This window comes from Xenopus laevis, chromosome 8S (genome assembly GCF_017654675.1).
Source record: "Xenopus laevis strain J_2021 chromosome 8S, Xenopus_laevis_v10.1, whole genome shotgun sequence".
Lineage (NCBI taxonomy): Eukaryota > Metazoa > Chordata > Amphibia > Anura > Pipidae > Xenopus > Xenopus laevis.
In genome coordinates this window covers 19,213,669-19,227,636 of record NC_054386.1, presented here as the reverse complement: position 1 = coordinate 19,227,636, position 13,968 = coordinate 19,213,669, and the positions used below count along the sequence as shown (strand labels likewise).

The 13,968-nt window shown below is 38.2% G+C and overlaps 1 protein-coding gene across 4 annotated transcripts in view; it reads left to right on the top strand.

The window, feature by feature from the left end:
* papola.S (poly(A) polymerase alpha S homeolog) overlaps nucleotides 1–4,017 on the top strand; it is a 43,681-nt gene extending 39,664 nt beyond the window's left edge. For 3 of the 4 annotated variants that reach the window (XM_018232392.2, XM_041575283.1, XM_018232391.2), the window contains one exon: nucleotides 3,595–4,017. In XM_018232392.2, coding sequence (XP_018087881.1) covers nucleotides 3,595–3,687 — 93 coding nt within the window. In that variant the 3' untranslated portion in view covers nucleotides 3,688–4,017. Of the gene's footprint in view, nucleotides 1–824; nucleotides 932–3,594 lie in introns of all 4 variants that reach the window. The other variant, XM_041575282.1, reaches the window with a different exon arrangement.
* The last annotated feature ends 9,951 nt before the right edge of the window (nucleotides 4,018–13,968 follow it).

The following is a 13,968-nucleotide window of genomic DNA, read 5'->3' as shown; positions in this document are numbered from 1 at the left end:
GGGTTGGGGGGAGAGAAGCATAACAAATATTAGCTACAAGAAAGACTCTCACACAGCAATTGAACATATTGACAGGTCAGTGCTGCAGGCTCATAAGCATTGGGAAAGAAGGTGCAGGTCACATGTTTTGTTACTCTGGCTTAAAGCAAAGGCAAATGTAAGTTTAGGATCTTACCAGTTTTTGACGTCCACTACTCCACATTTGACAGACCGCCTCAGAAGACAGTCGGGTTGCCAAAAAGTCTGTTCCAAAATCTCTAATAGGATTTACTTAGCGAAATAGAACTTTCAGGAAAAAAACGGTTAACCTGACCTATAGGTATGTTTGGATGCTCTGTTTGTTTGGTGTCAGTATCACTTTAAGTGAATATAACACCTGTACTAAAAAAAACACCCTCCACATTTCTGGGCATTTGCAGAGCAGGCGCCCGCCTAGGGCGCAATCATTGGGGGGGGGGCGCACTTTTAAGTGGAATTTTTTTCATCTCCCTGTTCTCAGCTGCTGGCACAGGTACATGGCTTCTGCTTGCACAAGTAAACAGATGATATGCGGCAATTTGATGAATTTTTGGCTGCTGCTGGCACAGATAAATATTTGGCAGCAATATGATAGATTTTTGGCTGCTGCTGGCACAGGAACATATTTGGGGACAATATGGATTTTTGGCTCCTGTTGGCACAAGTACATATGTGTGGCAATATTGTCAATTTTTTTGGCTGCTGCTGGCATAGATACATATTTGGGAGCAATATGAGGGATTGGCTGCTGCTGGCACAGGTACACAGATGTTTGTGACAATGTGATGGATATTTGGCTCCTGCAGGCACAGGTACAAATCAGAGGCAATGTGATGGATTTTTTTGGCTGCCGCTGGCTTAAGTACAGATTTGTGGAAACAATATGATGGATGTTTTGGCTTTTCTGACACAGGTAAAGTTTGGGGGCTTGGGGACAATCTGAGGGATTGACTGCCATTGGCATAAGTAAAAGTGGGGGCAATATGATGGGTGCTAGCATAGGTACATGGGGCAATATGAATGGTAAGGTGGGAAATGGTAATGCAGGACTGGGTGGGAGGGCACTGATTGAAGCCCTTGCCTAGGGTGCCAAAATACCTTGGCCCGGCCCTGAGCTGCTGGTTCATTTTTTTTTTTTTGAAAGAAAATTTTTATTATTTTTCAAATTTCACACAGACAGCAAACAGTTTGCCCTCAGAGGGCCATGACATGTTCTTTCATGACAAAATAAACATCTCAAAATGAATTTCCATAATACAAGCCCACAGAAAACAGAACTTTTCCTATGCATGACCGTAAAATATTTGACCCAATGATACCGGCAAATCACCAACCTGCCCCTCCCCATAATACAGATATATCAAATCCCCGACCGTCCCACCAAGACATCTTTATTGACTTTATTTGACAGCATATAACATCCCCACAACCCGTTACACATCAATTCCCGACAGTAGCGCAAGAGTGTGACAAGGCCTCAATAGCATCCCAACTACCCCAGATCTTATTAAACTGATCTACCGCATCATGTTTGAGTGCCGTTAGATAATCCATCCTCCGAACATATCGGATTCTATCCAGGAATTCCTTCTCAGATGGGGCAGCCAAAGCCTTCCAACTTTTAGCTATTAAACCCCTAGCCGCTGTAAGTATGCAATTAACCATTTTTTGTGTGGGATGCCGAATCACAGGGATTTTATTGCCCAGCACATACACTAAGGGATCCAGAGGCACTATTATCATAGTTACCTTTTCAACCCAACCCCTGACCATATCCCAAAACCGTTTCAATTTATGACAGGTCCAAAACATATGGAGAAGCGAACCCCCGACATCCCCACATCTCCAGCAACAAGAATCAGCTGAATCAGGGAACAGTTTGTGTAAGAGTTGTGGGGTATGATACCAACCCAGTATAATTTTATAGATGTTTTCTTTAATGGTAGCGCAAACTGAGGTCGCCCTAGCATTTTCCCAAATGTTATCCCAAGTTGAGAGAGGGATCTCAGTTCCCAGCATATGCTCCCACCGTGCCATATACCTATGAGGATGTTTCTTAAGATCCAGTGCATTAAGAGACAGATACCACCTTGTAATCAAACCCTTTTGAGTAGGAGCAAGTCTGCAAAGTGCCAGAGCAGGGTGATTCTGCGGAAGTCGTGCCGCTGGAAATATGGTCATTGCATAGTGTCTCAACTGTATATATAAGAAAGGAGAAATTGAGCCTCCACCGTCCCTCCCAATTATATCCCTATAGGTGCAGAGGGTACCTTCCGTTTTGTGAAATAGAGAGTAAAGATGGGTGATCTTGGCCAAAATTAGTTGTTCCCTAGTAGAAGGTGTCAGACCTGGCAGAAAGTCTTGGTTATCGAGTAGCGGGATTAGTGGAGATAAGTGAGGTTGGAATCCTAAGTGGGAAGACACCGTACTCCAACAGGAGGCCGTCTGTTTCATAGATTCTAAAGGGAGAATACGAGCAGCCTGCTTACATCTCGTCCACAGTGTGCATGCAGGGGACCCCTTTAGCATATAATTCCTCTCAATTTCCGCCCACGTAGTCAAAGGAAACTCCGAGAACCATCCCGCTACCTGTTTGACCTGGGCCGCTAAATAGTAGCTATACAGGTTGGGCAATGATAAACCCCCCAAGGCTTTAGGAGCCATCAGCACTTTTTGTCCCACACGATGTCTCATGATTCCATAAAAATTTTGTGATTGCTCGCTGAAGATCATCTATGGTCCGCCTAGGAACCGCTACTGGTAAAGTGTCATATAGGTACAATAGACGGGGAAGCAAATTCATTTTCTGCTGGTTCATTTTTAAATTTGGACCATAATGCAGCCAACTGTAAAAATCTACTATTTTGTTTTTGCATTTAGTACATGTGCTTGACAAGGTTTGTCCACTAGATGGCACTCCTATACTGGTTAGCCACTGAAGAGTAAAATGCTTTTATCTCCATGTCTGGCGTTCAAAGGACTCATAGGGAACACATTGCTTGTTGAAAGGTTCTTGTATACGATTGTTTTTTTTTTCCTGCAAGTAATATTAATATATGAGACACAGTAGATGGACAAAGCCAAGACATTTATTATTATTTGCCCCTTTATTACACTTTTTTCCTTGAAATATTGTGTAGGCTAAAACTGTGTCAACTAGTAGCCTCCTTCTCTTCATAAGAAGCACGTGCCAGTTCTGGGCAGGCAAGTGTTAGCCACCTAAATGCCACCTGTTAAATTCTTTTCATAATAAAAAATGTTAATCTCTGCCTGCTTGTCTTTGCTTCAAGCCCATCAGTATTTGAGACATAGAAGATATTTGGCAAGCCTGTGTGCCAGGTAGGAATATGACCTTTTGCAGTTATTAATTATTGGTTATACAGAAACTTCTTGTGCTAATCATGTTTCTATTTGCCAGCTGCTTTAAAGAAAAAAAAACCCCACCATAAATAACTGCAAACAGTCATTATAATTTCATAGTTTGAATGTGAATATCTGGTAAAACCCCGTCACATAATGAAAATCTTAAACTTTTAACATCATTTTTTTTTTTTGTGTTATATTTTTCTTCTCCAGCAATCAAGTACAGATCTGTCTGATATTTCTGTCCTCCCTGCTACTCCTATTCCTGTTATCAAGAATTCAATAAAACTAAGACTGAACCGATAAACACAATTTCCTCAGGGTCCATAAACAATGTCCACCAGTTCAGCTTTTTTTCCTGCTGCAAGGCCTAAACTGCGGAGGTTAGCAGGGCACGCCGCTGACACTTTAGACTTTTATTCTGAAGGTGTCCTGGGCTACAGGCAGCCTTTCTGGAAGTCCAGGTTAGTATGACGAGAATAAAGTGCTATTAATGTGTTGACAGCATAACTAAAGGACTCTATTCCCTTTCAAGAAGAGATGAAAAAATATTACTGCATATCTGTCTGTACTTAACATTCTGACTGAAATAATGGTTGATGTTTATTTGCAAAATACAACTGGCCTAAAATCTTTCAGCTGATGCACTTTTATGTTTTATTTTAACAGTAGCTAGGAACTTTTAGATTTCCTCTTTATTTTAATTTCTGACTTCATTCATTTTCCTGGAGGTCTGCACGATGGATCACAACACTGGAAGCTTCATGAGTTTAAACTGTTTTTTTAATGTCACAGAGATCATTATTTAAGATCTATTGAGGGTTCTTTTTTTTTTTTTTTTCTCACCTAGGTTTTTATAGGCTTTTGCTTCAGTAATACATTGAGAAGGATGATCCTTTTTTTTTTCTTTCTTTCTCCTTTTAATGTTTTTCTATATTCCCACTCAATTACAAACGTAGTGTCCTGCAAATGCACTTACTTATAGATTTCTGATTCTCTTTAGGAGCAAAACCCATCTGTAGAAGTTGCTGTTCTGATCGACTAGCCTTTGTCCTTTTAACTGTTAACAGGCTGTAGAGTTTAAAAGGCCTTTATTTTATATATATATATATATATATATAATAAAATGGCATATATTATATATATCTATATCGCCCGGGTGAAAGCATAAAGGAAATATAAAGCAGGATGCAGCACTCACAGGAGAGATATATATATATATATATATATATACATACATACATACATACATACATACATACATACATACATACATACATACATACATACATACACAAAAGCCATGAATAGCTTGTAAATTATATCCTTATAAACGGTGAGTTCTGATGTCATTTGTCACATGACTCTCTCAAACTTGTGTATTATAATAAATAATAAGTATCCCCAGTTGCAAAATATGAGGATATTAGAAGTTACCTTCGACCTCGTGTTTTTATATGGTCATGAAACTCCTCGGCGACTTATAATATCCTTATAATACACAAAAGCCATGAATATCCTGTAAATTATATCCTTATAAACGGTGAGTTCTGATGTCATCAGTTATAAACGGTGAGTTCTGATGTCATTTCTGTCACATGACTCACTGAAATTTGTGTATTATAATAAATAAAGTACCCCCAGTTGTAAAATATGAGGATATTAGAAGTTACCTCGGAGTTTCCTGACCTGTATAAAAACACTCGGCCTTCGGCCTCGTGTTTTTATATGGTCATGAAACTCCTCGGTAACTTATAATATCCTTATATTTTACAAAAGGGGGTACTTTATTCACTATATATTTTACAAGAGGGGGTACGTTATTCACTATATAATACACAAAATCCATGAATATCTTTATATCCTTATAAATGGGGTCATCAGTTATAAATGGTGAGTAGTGATGTCATTTTGGTCACATGACTCACTAAAACTTGTGTATTATAATAAATAAAGTACCCCTTGTTGGAAAACAAGGATATTAGAAGTCACCTTGTGTTTATATAGTGAATAAAGTACCCTCTCTTGTAAATTATAAGGATATTATAAGTTACCGAGGTGTTTAATGACCATATATATATACAGGTCATGGAACTCTAGTCAGAGGTGACTTCTAATATCCTCATATTTTACAACAAGGGGTACTTTATTTATTATAATACATAAGTTTCAGTGAGTCATGTGACAGAAATGACATCACTACTACTCACCGTTTATAACAGTACTGTTTATAAGGATATAATTTACAAAATATTCATGGCTTTTGTGTATAATATATATATATATGTATATGTGTGTACCATGTGTTTAACATGATATATCTGGAGAAAAATTTTGCCGTTCATTGCAGTTTTTATTTGATTGTTTTAGAAAGCTAGGTAAGCGCTGGCAAATGGGCATTTTACACAGTGGTAACATTAAATTCCTCGGCTGTAGCATTAATCCACTTGATTCTATGTTCTGTCTTATCCTCAACTGCTAAAAAAAAATGTGGCTTTAGCAAGGTAAAAAAAGGGGTACCAGTGCCTGTAGCAATGTTAGAAGAGTGAAAGAAGGGGGGATACTTGGGAAGCTGACGATGAACTTTTGCCTGTTCTTAAAATAAGTGGTTATTACTCCCCCTTTCAGTTTCATCACATTTTCACATCATCTCACATGTGTACAGTTCCAGTGTTCCCAAACAATGTATATTTCTAGAACTGGTGTTTTTTTTTTATAAACTTACACCCCCCACTGATATTACACAGAATAAGCGATGCAAGGTCACAAGTGTATTTTGTGTAGTAATGCAATTTAGGGCTATGACGGAAGGCACAAAATGGGTATATTCCTCTGTTTACACACAGTTATCTGTAGGTGCCTCTACACCTCTTTCTTCCCTAAATATGTTAGTGGAGCTAGAATTCTTAAAATACATGTGGCTTTCCCCCCCTGTTTCTCTCTCCATGTAGTGACTTTTTATCTGTAGTTTTCATTATCCAGGGATTAGACTGTTGCTTTCGCATGATGTACGTATTGTCTCATGACTGGAGTTTGCTTTGTTTTATAGTACCTGTACTCCTTGTATTTTTCAAGATCTATTTTGTAAACAGATGTATTTCTCCATTGGAAAAAAAAAAAATAAAAACCAGCACAATTCCACGGTGCAACTCTTTATCTCTGTCGAAATTTTCTTTCACACGCCTCCTCCTTCTAGCAGGTCGACTGTCCAGCAAACCCAGCATTTTCTGCACTGTAGTGTCTGACACTGAAACAAATAATTTTCAGTACCATTTAAGTATTACAAAAGTGCTAAAAATAATTATTGGTACACAACACGAATTGTAGTTACTGGGAGTCTTAAAGGAATATGTGGTGTTTATACAAATGGCCTGTAGATGTCACTGTGCTCAAGACTTATACTGTGCATACTTTCTATACAGCTTGTGGTGTTCGAGTTGCTTGCTGTTGTGTAATGGCTGCATGAGCCTGCTAATAAAGCACTTATACTCTACTCATCCTCAGCTACCCAAAACATAACAAATTGGCGACGAGGATGGGATATGGCTACCCAAAACATAACAGAACTGTTGAGTTTAAAATAAAACCTGGGTAAATAGGCTGTGCAAAATAAAAATGTTTCTAATATAGTTAGTTATCCAAAAATATAATGTATAAAGGCTTGAGTGACTGGATGTCTGATAGAACAGAACACAACTTCCTTTTCAGCAGGAAGTAGTATGTTTAAGGGGTGCAACATGGTTCATTACTGTTCAGGGAGTTTGCAATTGATCCTCGGCATTGAGCTCAGATTCAAAAGCAACAGTTATGACCCATATGGCCTCCCCTCAAGTCACTGATTGGAAACCAAGACTGCTGAAAAGCCGTGTTCTGACTATTATGTTGGACATCCAGTCATAGATTAAATGTTTGGGTAATTAACTATCGAAAACATCTTTGTTTTATTTTGCACAGCTTATCTATTTACCCAGTTTTTATTTTCATACTGAACTGTTCCTTTAAGATTTTGCTTTTGGCCGGGTCTCCATTTCCTTTGCAAAATAAGTTTGTGCCAGTGCTTACTTTAGGAGTCCATACGTATGACAGTCGGGATCTGTTTGGGAAGTGTTGAGACTTACAATACAATTAACAGCTCATGGTTAGCAGCAATGGAGATCCACACTCAGAATTACTAGTTTCTTATTGCGCTCACCACTGAGCTCCATCAATTTGGGTACATGCCTATTTGGGAGTAGTTACCCAGAAGGATCTTGACCACTGCATGTACAGAGCCTTCTTTACATTCCGAAACATGGTAACCCCTTCATGGTCATCCCTGCAGTTTGGGAACCACTAGCTTATACAAAAAAAATCTGTTTAGTGCCGATTTGTTCACTAACCTGCTAACTTTCTAGTCTACTTACCCAACATCAATCCATATATGTTTGCAAACAACGTAATATTTTTTATCAGAATGTGTTTGGCATAAGACTCCTATGAGATGTCCTGGGGACTTCAAGATGATCTCAGTGAGTTAACAGGCTTTTAGCCCACTGGTGACCTAGTCTTTGCTAATAGCCGAGGTGTGGTGCATTTATAAAACAATTAGATTATCTGTAAATCGCCACATTTGACATAATCTGCCAGATCTGATCCCTTCTGTGATGATTGAGTCAGAATATTAAGCAGTAAAATGAGTGTAGCAACACATTACCTATAAGGGCAGAGACACGCTCAGATTCGGGGAGATTAGTCGCCCAGCGACAAATCTCTTCGGGGCGATTAATCTCCCCGATTACCAGATTACAGAAGCGCTGAAGATGGTCCCCGTGAGATCCGCTGTGCTGAATCTTTAAAGAGAGGTAAGTAAAGACTTAGGGGCTATTACCGGAGTTTACACCTAGACTGGGGGGGGACTAGGTAGGGTAGGGTTTTTATGAATAAGGGGTTTAGTTCTCCTTTAACCAAGCTTTTGTGCCTGTGAGGCAGAACGTCTCCTATAGACTACTATGGGAAGTGGTGACATATGAACTCGCATAACTTTGAAATTCAAATAAAAAAAGACCAACTAAAAATTTTAAGGGTTTTTTGTGGTTGAATAGGCTGTATTCGATCGTTCGAATCGAAATAAGATCGAATCGAAGTAAGATCAAATTCGATTTTTTTTTTTTAAAAAAAAAAAAGTTTTTTTCAAAGTCCACCAATTGACTCCAAATAGTTTCTAGGCAGTCCCCCATAGGCTAAAACAGCAATTCATTTTAGAATGGTCAAAGTCGAATTTTAAAAGAGACTGTACACATTTTCAAATTGAATTTGGACTATTCCTAGTCTAATTTTTTTACTTTGAATTTTCACTTCGACCCTTGATAAATCTGCCCTTTGGTGTGTGTCTGTACCAGGGGCAGGCTGCAGGGTCTACGCTATGATGGGGGGCACTGCTTGAAGGTGCGTGTGTTTGTTTTCCTCAGGAGGATGGAATTAGAGTTAATGAATTAGAATAGATCAACCAATTGCTCAAACTATTGTTTGTTTTTAGTGTACAGATTTGTTCAGGTTGGTTGGAACCAATTATCTCAATATTGCATGATGGTTTTTTTGCCAATAACATAAAGTCCTAAGGCATTTAAAAAAAAAAAATATATATATATATAAAATATATATATGGTTTGTGCATAAAAAAACCTTGAATTATTAAAGCTGAATGGTTTATTAGATCATGTACCCTTGACTAATATGATTTTTCAAAATGAGTTTGGCTGCGGAATGGATTAGGGGGAAGTTTTAGAATTTTAAAATTGATTTTTCAGAATCAGCTGGACTTCTAGATTGTTCTTAAATTAAGGCCTCGGGCTGCAGAGAGAGAGAGTGGAAAAGGAATATTCTGATACAGCTTCGGAAAACAGAAAGTGAAAAACAGGTTTTTTAATTTTTCACCCTTATTAGCTGCAGATCCTCCTCTCTAGCTCAGTAACTTTCCCATTCTAGGGCTCCTTGTGTTTTCCAGAAACTTGGCACAGGCGCTGCTCCGTGTTTTGCAGTTTCCGTCTGCAGTGAAGCTGTTAACAGTGAGATTGATGATAAAGTTGTTGAAAAGAGACAGTTGGGAGAGGGCTGCTCTCCATGAGTGACAGAGGGCATGCCCTGTTTTCCCAGCCAAGAACACAGCATCCAGCAGAGTTCAGACAGTGCCTGGTCACTGTGCCAAGACTGTTAGGAGCATGAGGAACGGCAGCCTCTACTATGTCTATTGATGCAAAGCTTTCAGATGAATGAATATGACTTTGTCAGGGCCAATTCTTTCTACATCCTGGGTAACCTCAGTTCAGCAACCTACACCAACAGCTAGAGGAATAGCCGGATTCCAACTATCTCCCACCTGCCTGTGGATGTTTAGACCATTGTATTTACACACACTCGCTTGTAATATATTTGGGAACTATGGGGCAAATATACTAAAGGGCGAAGTGATTAACGCTGGTGAAAATTCGCTAGCGAAGGAGACTGTTGCGCTACTTCGCACTCAACGCCAGGCGAATTTGCGCTCTGGCGAATGGACATAACTATGCAAATTCACTAAGAGGCGGATATTAATGAACGTTACCTCTTGCGCCAGACTTGCCTTCGCCACCTCAGACCAGGCGAAGTACAATAGAGTAGATGGGACTTCCTCAAAAAAAAAATGTGAACATTTTTCTAAGTCCCAAAAAACACCGGTGACTTTTCAGTTTTTCAGGGTGATAGGCTGCAAAAGATCGTATTTTTTTCTTTAGGGTAACCGACTTACCCCTTACATTTCTTAACATATGGCACATAAACTATACACTGGGCTCATGTGTAGGGCAATATAACAACTTTATTTTATTAAGGTTCCCCGGGCTTGTGTAATGTATTTGCTTCAACATATACGTCCATTGAAATTTAACTTCCCGCCGTATGCAAATTAGCCAGCGCTAGCACAAGTTCGATATGCTTGCCGATTTAAAGCTAGTGAAACTTCGCCGTCCGCCGCCCTGGACGCAACTTCGCATTTTAGTGAATTTAGCGTTGTCCTGGCGAATTTTCACGTGGCGATGTAAGCGAAGCCGTCGAATTTCCGCACGTTAGTGAATTTGCCCCTATAAGTCCATAAAAAAAGGGAAAAAAAGGAGAAATCTAATCTTGATACAACAGGGTTGGAATAAAAGATTCCCAGATGGACGGAGGCGTTTAGTGTTCCAGCCATAGGTCTGTCTGATTGTTTTCAGCCACCATCAAGGAACGGCAGTGTTCATAGAGCATCCTCTAGCTTCACTCCATATGTCACTGCTGTTTTATCTACTCTTTCCAGCTGATTCTGGCCATGTGTTGTCTAGATTCTTACATGTATTGCACAGATATGCGCAGAACTTTAGGATACATTCGTGTGATAAACCAAGGCTCTGGGGGTTTTTTTTTTTTTTTGTAACATATTGTGTGAAATTGAATGTATTTGTCTTTGGCACCTTTTGATGGCAGAAGTGCTGGTAGAAAAGCTCCAGCCAAGAATAAAACCTTTTCTTTTCATTACATATTCACGTCTAGCAACTGGCAGTTCCTCTAGTATCTTTTAACTGTGGTTTTAATCAAGGAATTCCTAATCCCAATATAAATCTACTGCTTGAGCCTGGATATGCCCTGTCCAAGTAGCCTCCACAAATTATTTCTGGAAAAAATGGACCTGGTTTTAACTGATTTTTAAGCTGAATCCTTTTGGTTGTGTTAAATGCTTAGGGCTCCTAAACTAAGTATACAGGTCCCAAAGTTTTCCCTTTTATACTATAAGTTGAATGTTATTATATTACAATGAAACTACAAAACTACACCATAATAAAATACAAAATAAGTGAAGAACCCCTCAAAGGATTGCCATTCTGTAACTTTGAGTTTAGAGTTTTTCCCTACTTTGAATAAACTCACAATTTTAAAAAAAACTCGAAAGTTTGCCTATTTATGAAAAAATCTGAATTGAAAAAAACTCAATTGATACAATTGTGAAAAAAAATCCCTAAATTTGATTTGAGTTTATAAGATTAAAAAACTTGAATTTGTGAGTGTAAAAACACAAAAATTCGAATTAAAACTTCAAAACTCGAATTTAAAAAATAGCTTACATTTTGCCTAGGACAACTCCCATTTTTTTTTATTTATTTATTTTTTTACTTAAATCGGTGGTTCACCTTTAAGTTAACTTTTAGTATGTTATAGAATGGCTATTTCTAAGCAACTTTTCAATTGGTCCTAATTATTTATTTTTTATAGTTTTTTAATTATTTGCCTTTTTTTTCTGACTCTTTCCAGTTTTCAAATGGGGGTCACTGACACCATCTAAAACCCGAATTAGCTTTAAGGCTACAAATGTATTGTTATTGCTATATTTTATTACTCATCTTTCTATTCAGGCCTTTCCTGTTCATATTCCAGTCTCTTATTCAAATCAATGCATGGTTGCTAGGGTAATCTGGACCCTAGCAACCAGATGGCTGAAATTGCAAAATGTAGAGCTGCTGAATAAAATGCTAAATAACTCCAAAATAATAAAAATTTAAACCAATAGCAAATTGTCTCAGTATATCACTCTCTATATCATAATAAAATATAACTCAAAGGTGAACAACCCCTTTGATACCAGGCATTCGAGTTTTTGAAAATATAATTTAAATTTGTTTTAGTGAAAAAAAATTGTAATTGTGGCAAAAATTCTAATTTGAATCTTGATAAGTCGTCCCCATAAAATGCAACCTGTACATTCTTATGGGGTATATTTTCACACTTTAATCCTAATACAAAACCTTTCCCTCTTTTGTTAGGATTTCCGTATTCCTTATAGCACTGTACTATAATGGGTGTGTATGTCGCTGTGCTTTATTTGGGGTTGAGAATTTTCCATGGATATTGCACATTGTAGCCTCATTCCTTCATGCATGGGGGCAGATTTACTAAAGGGCAAAGTGACTAACGCTGGCAGCGATTTAACCGCGTTACCGCTTTCATTCACTTTGGCGATTTACTAATGGGCGCAGGTGTAGCTTCGCTAGCGAAAGAGACAGATGCTAGTGGTCATTCGCACTCTTATCGCCAGGCGAATTTTTTACTACGCACTATATTCACTAAAATGCAGATTTTAATGAACGTTACCTCTTTCGCCCAGACTTGCCTTTGCCAGCTCAGACCAGGCGAAGTGCATTGAAGTACATAGATCTTCTCATTCTTCTGTTACTTACATCATATTTTAGTGGAAAAAGTTTCTAAGTCCAAAAAAACGCTTGCGTATTTTCCTTTTTTCAGAGTGATAGCCTGCAAAAGTCCTTGAAATTTTTTTTTGGGTAACCAGGTTCCCCCCTACATTTTCTAACATATGGAATATTAACTATACAGTGGGCTCATGTGTAGGGCATTATAACAACTCTATTTTCTTTATTAAGGTTCCCTGGACTTGTGTAATGTAATGTATTTGCTGCAACATATACGTCCATTCAACTTTATAATTCCCCGTCGTATGCAAATTAGCCTGAGCGAAGTGTTGTGATGGTTGCGAAGCCATCGCTGGTGAATTTACGTCGCTTAGTAAATTTACCCCATAGAATTCATGCAAATGCCTTGGTTCCAGAAGCATGTATTGGCCCAGAGCACAAACACCAATCAAATTTGAATCGAATTCAATTTGAGTTTTAAAAAAAAAAAAAAAAGGATTTTCAAAAGTTCACCAAATGACTCCAGATTGGTTGTAGGAGGTCCCCCATAGGCTAAAACACCAATTCGGCATATATGGCGAATAGTTGAATTTGAATTCTTAAAGAGACAGTACATGATGAATTTCAAAATTAGAATTTTTTTTAAACTCAAATCGAATTTGGACAATTCCCTAGTCAAATTATACTAAAATAAACTTGAATTTCGAATTTAAAAATTAGAAAGTTCAAGTCGACCCTTGATAAATCTTAAAGTTTGGTGATCCAAATTATGGAAAAATCCCTTATCTGGAAAACCCTGAACATTCTGGATAACGGGTCCTGTACCTGTACTGGAATCAACCTTTTTTAAGATTTTAAAACTGTTTATACATTCCCATATTCAGACACTGAGCAGTTTGGGCCATTATAGCCATATGACTTGTATGTATGTATGTATGTATGTACTGTATGTATGTAAGTTCAGGAGGACCTTAGTCTGTGCAAACTGAAAGTTACTTTACATGCTCTACTGTTTGTCAGAGTTTGCTAAGCAAAAGTAGTGGACTTAAAGGAGAAGCAAAGTCATTTATACTTGGGGTGCCAAAAGTTATCCAAACCAAACGCATTTAAGCATAAAACATAACCAAACATTGTAGAGTAACTCACCAAAGTAGAGTAGTGGCCCAGGTGCTCCTGCCCCAGGTCCTCAGCCCAAGCAAGCGGACAACTCATGTACAGTCAAGCAAAAATTGGTTCATGGCACTCTAGTAAGCCACATATACAGTAGATCAGACCAAAAATCAATAAGTGAAAATACAGATATGGGATCCGTTATCCAGAAATCCGATATCCAGAATGCTCCGAATTACGGAAAGGCCATCTCTCATAGACTCCATTTTATCCAAATAATTCGAAATTT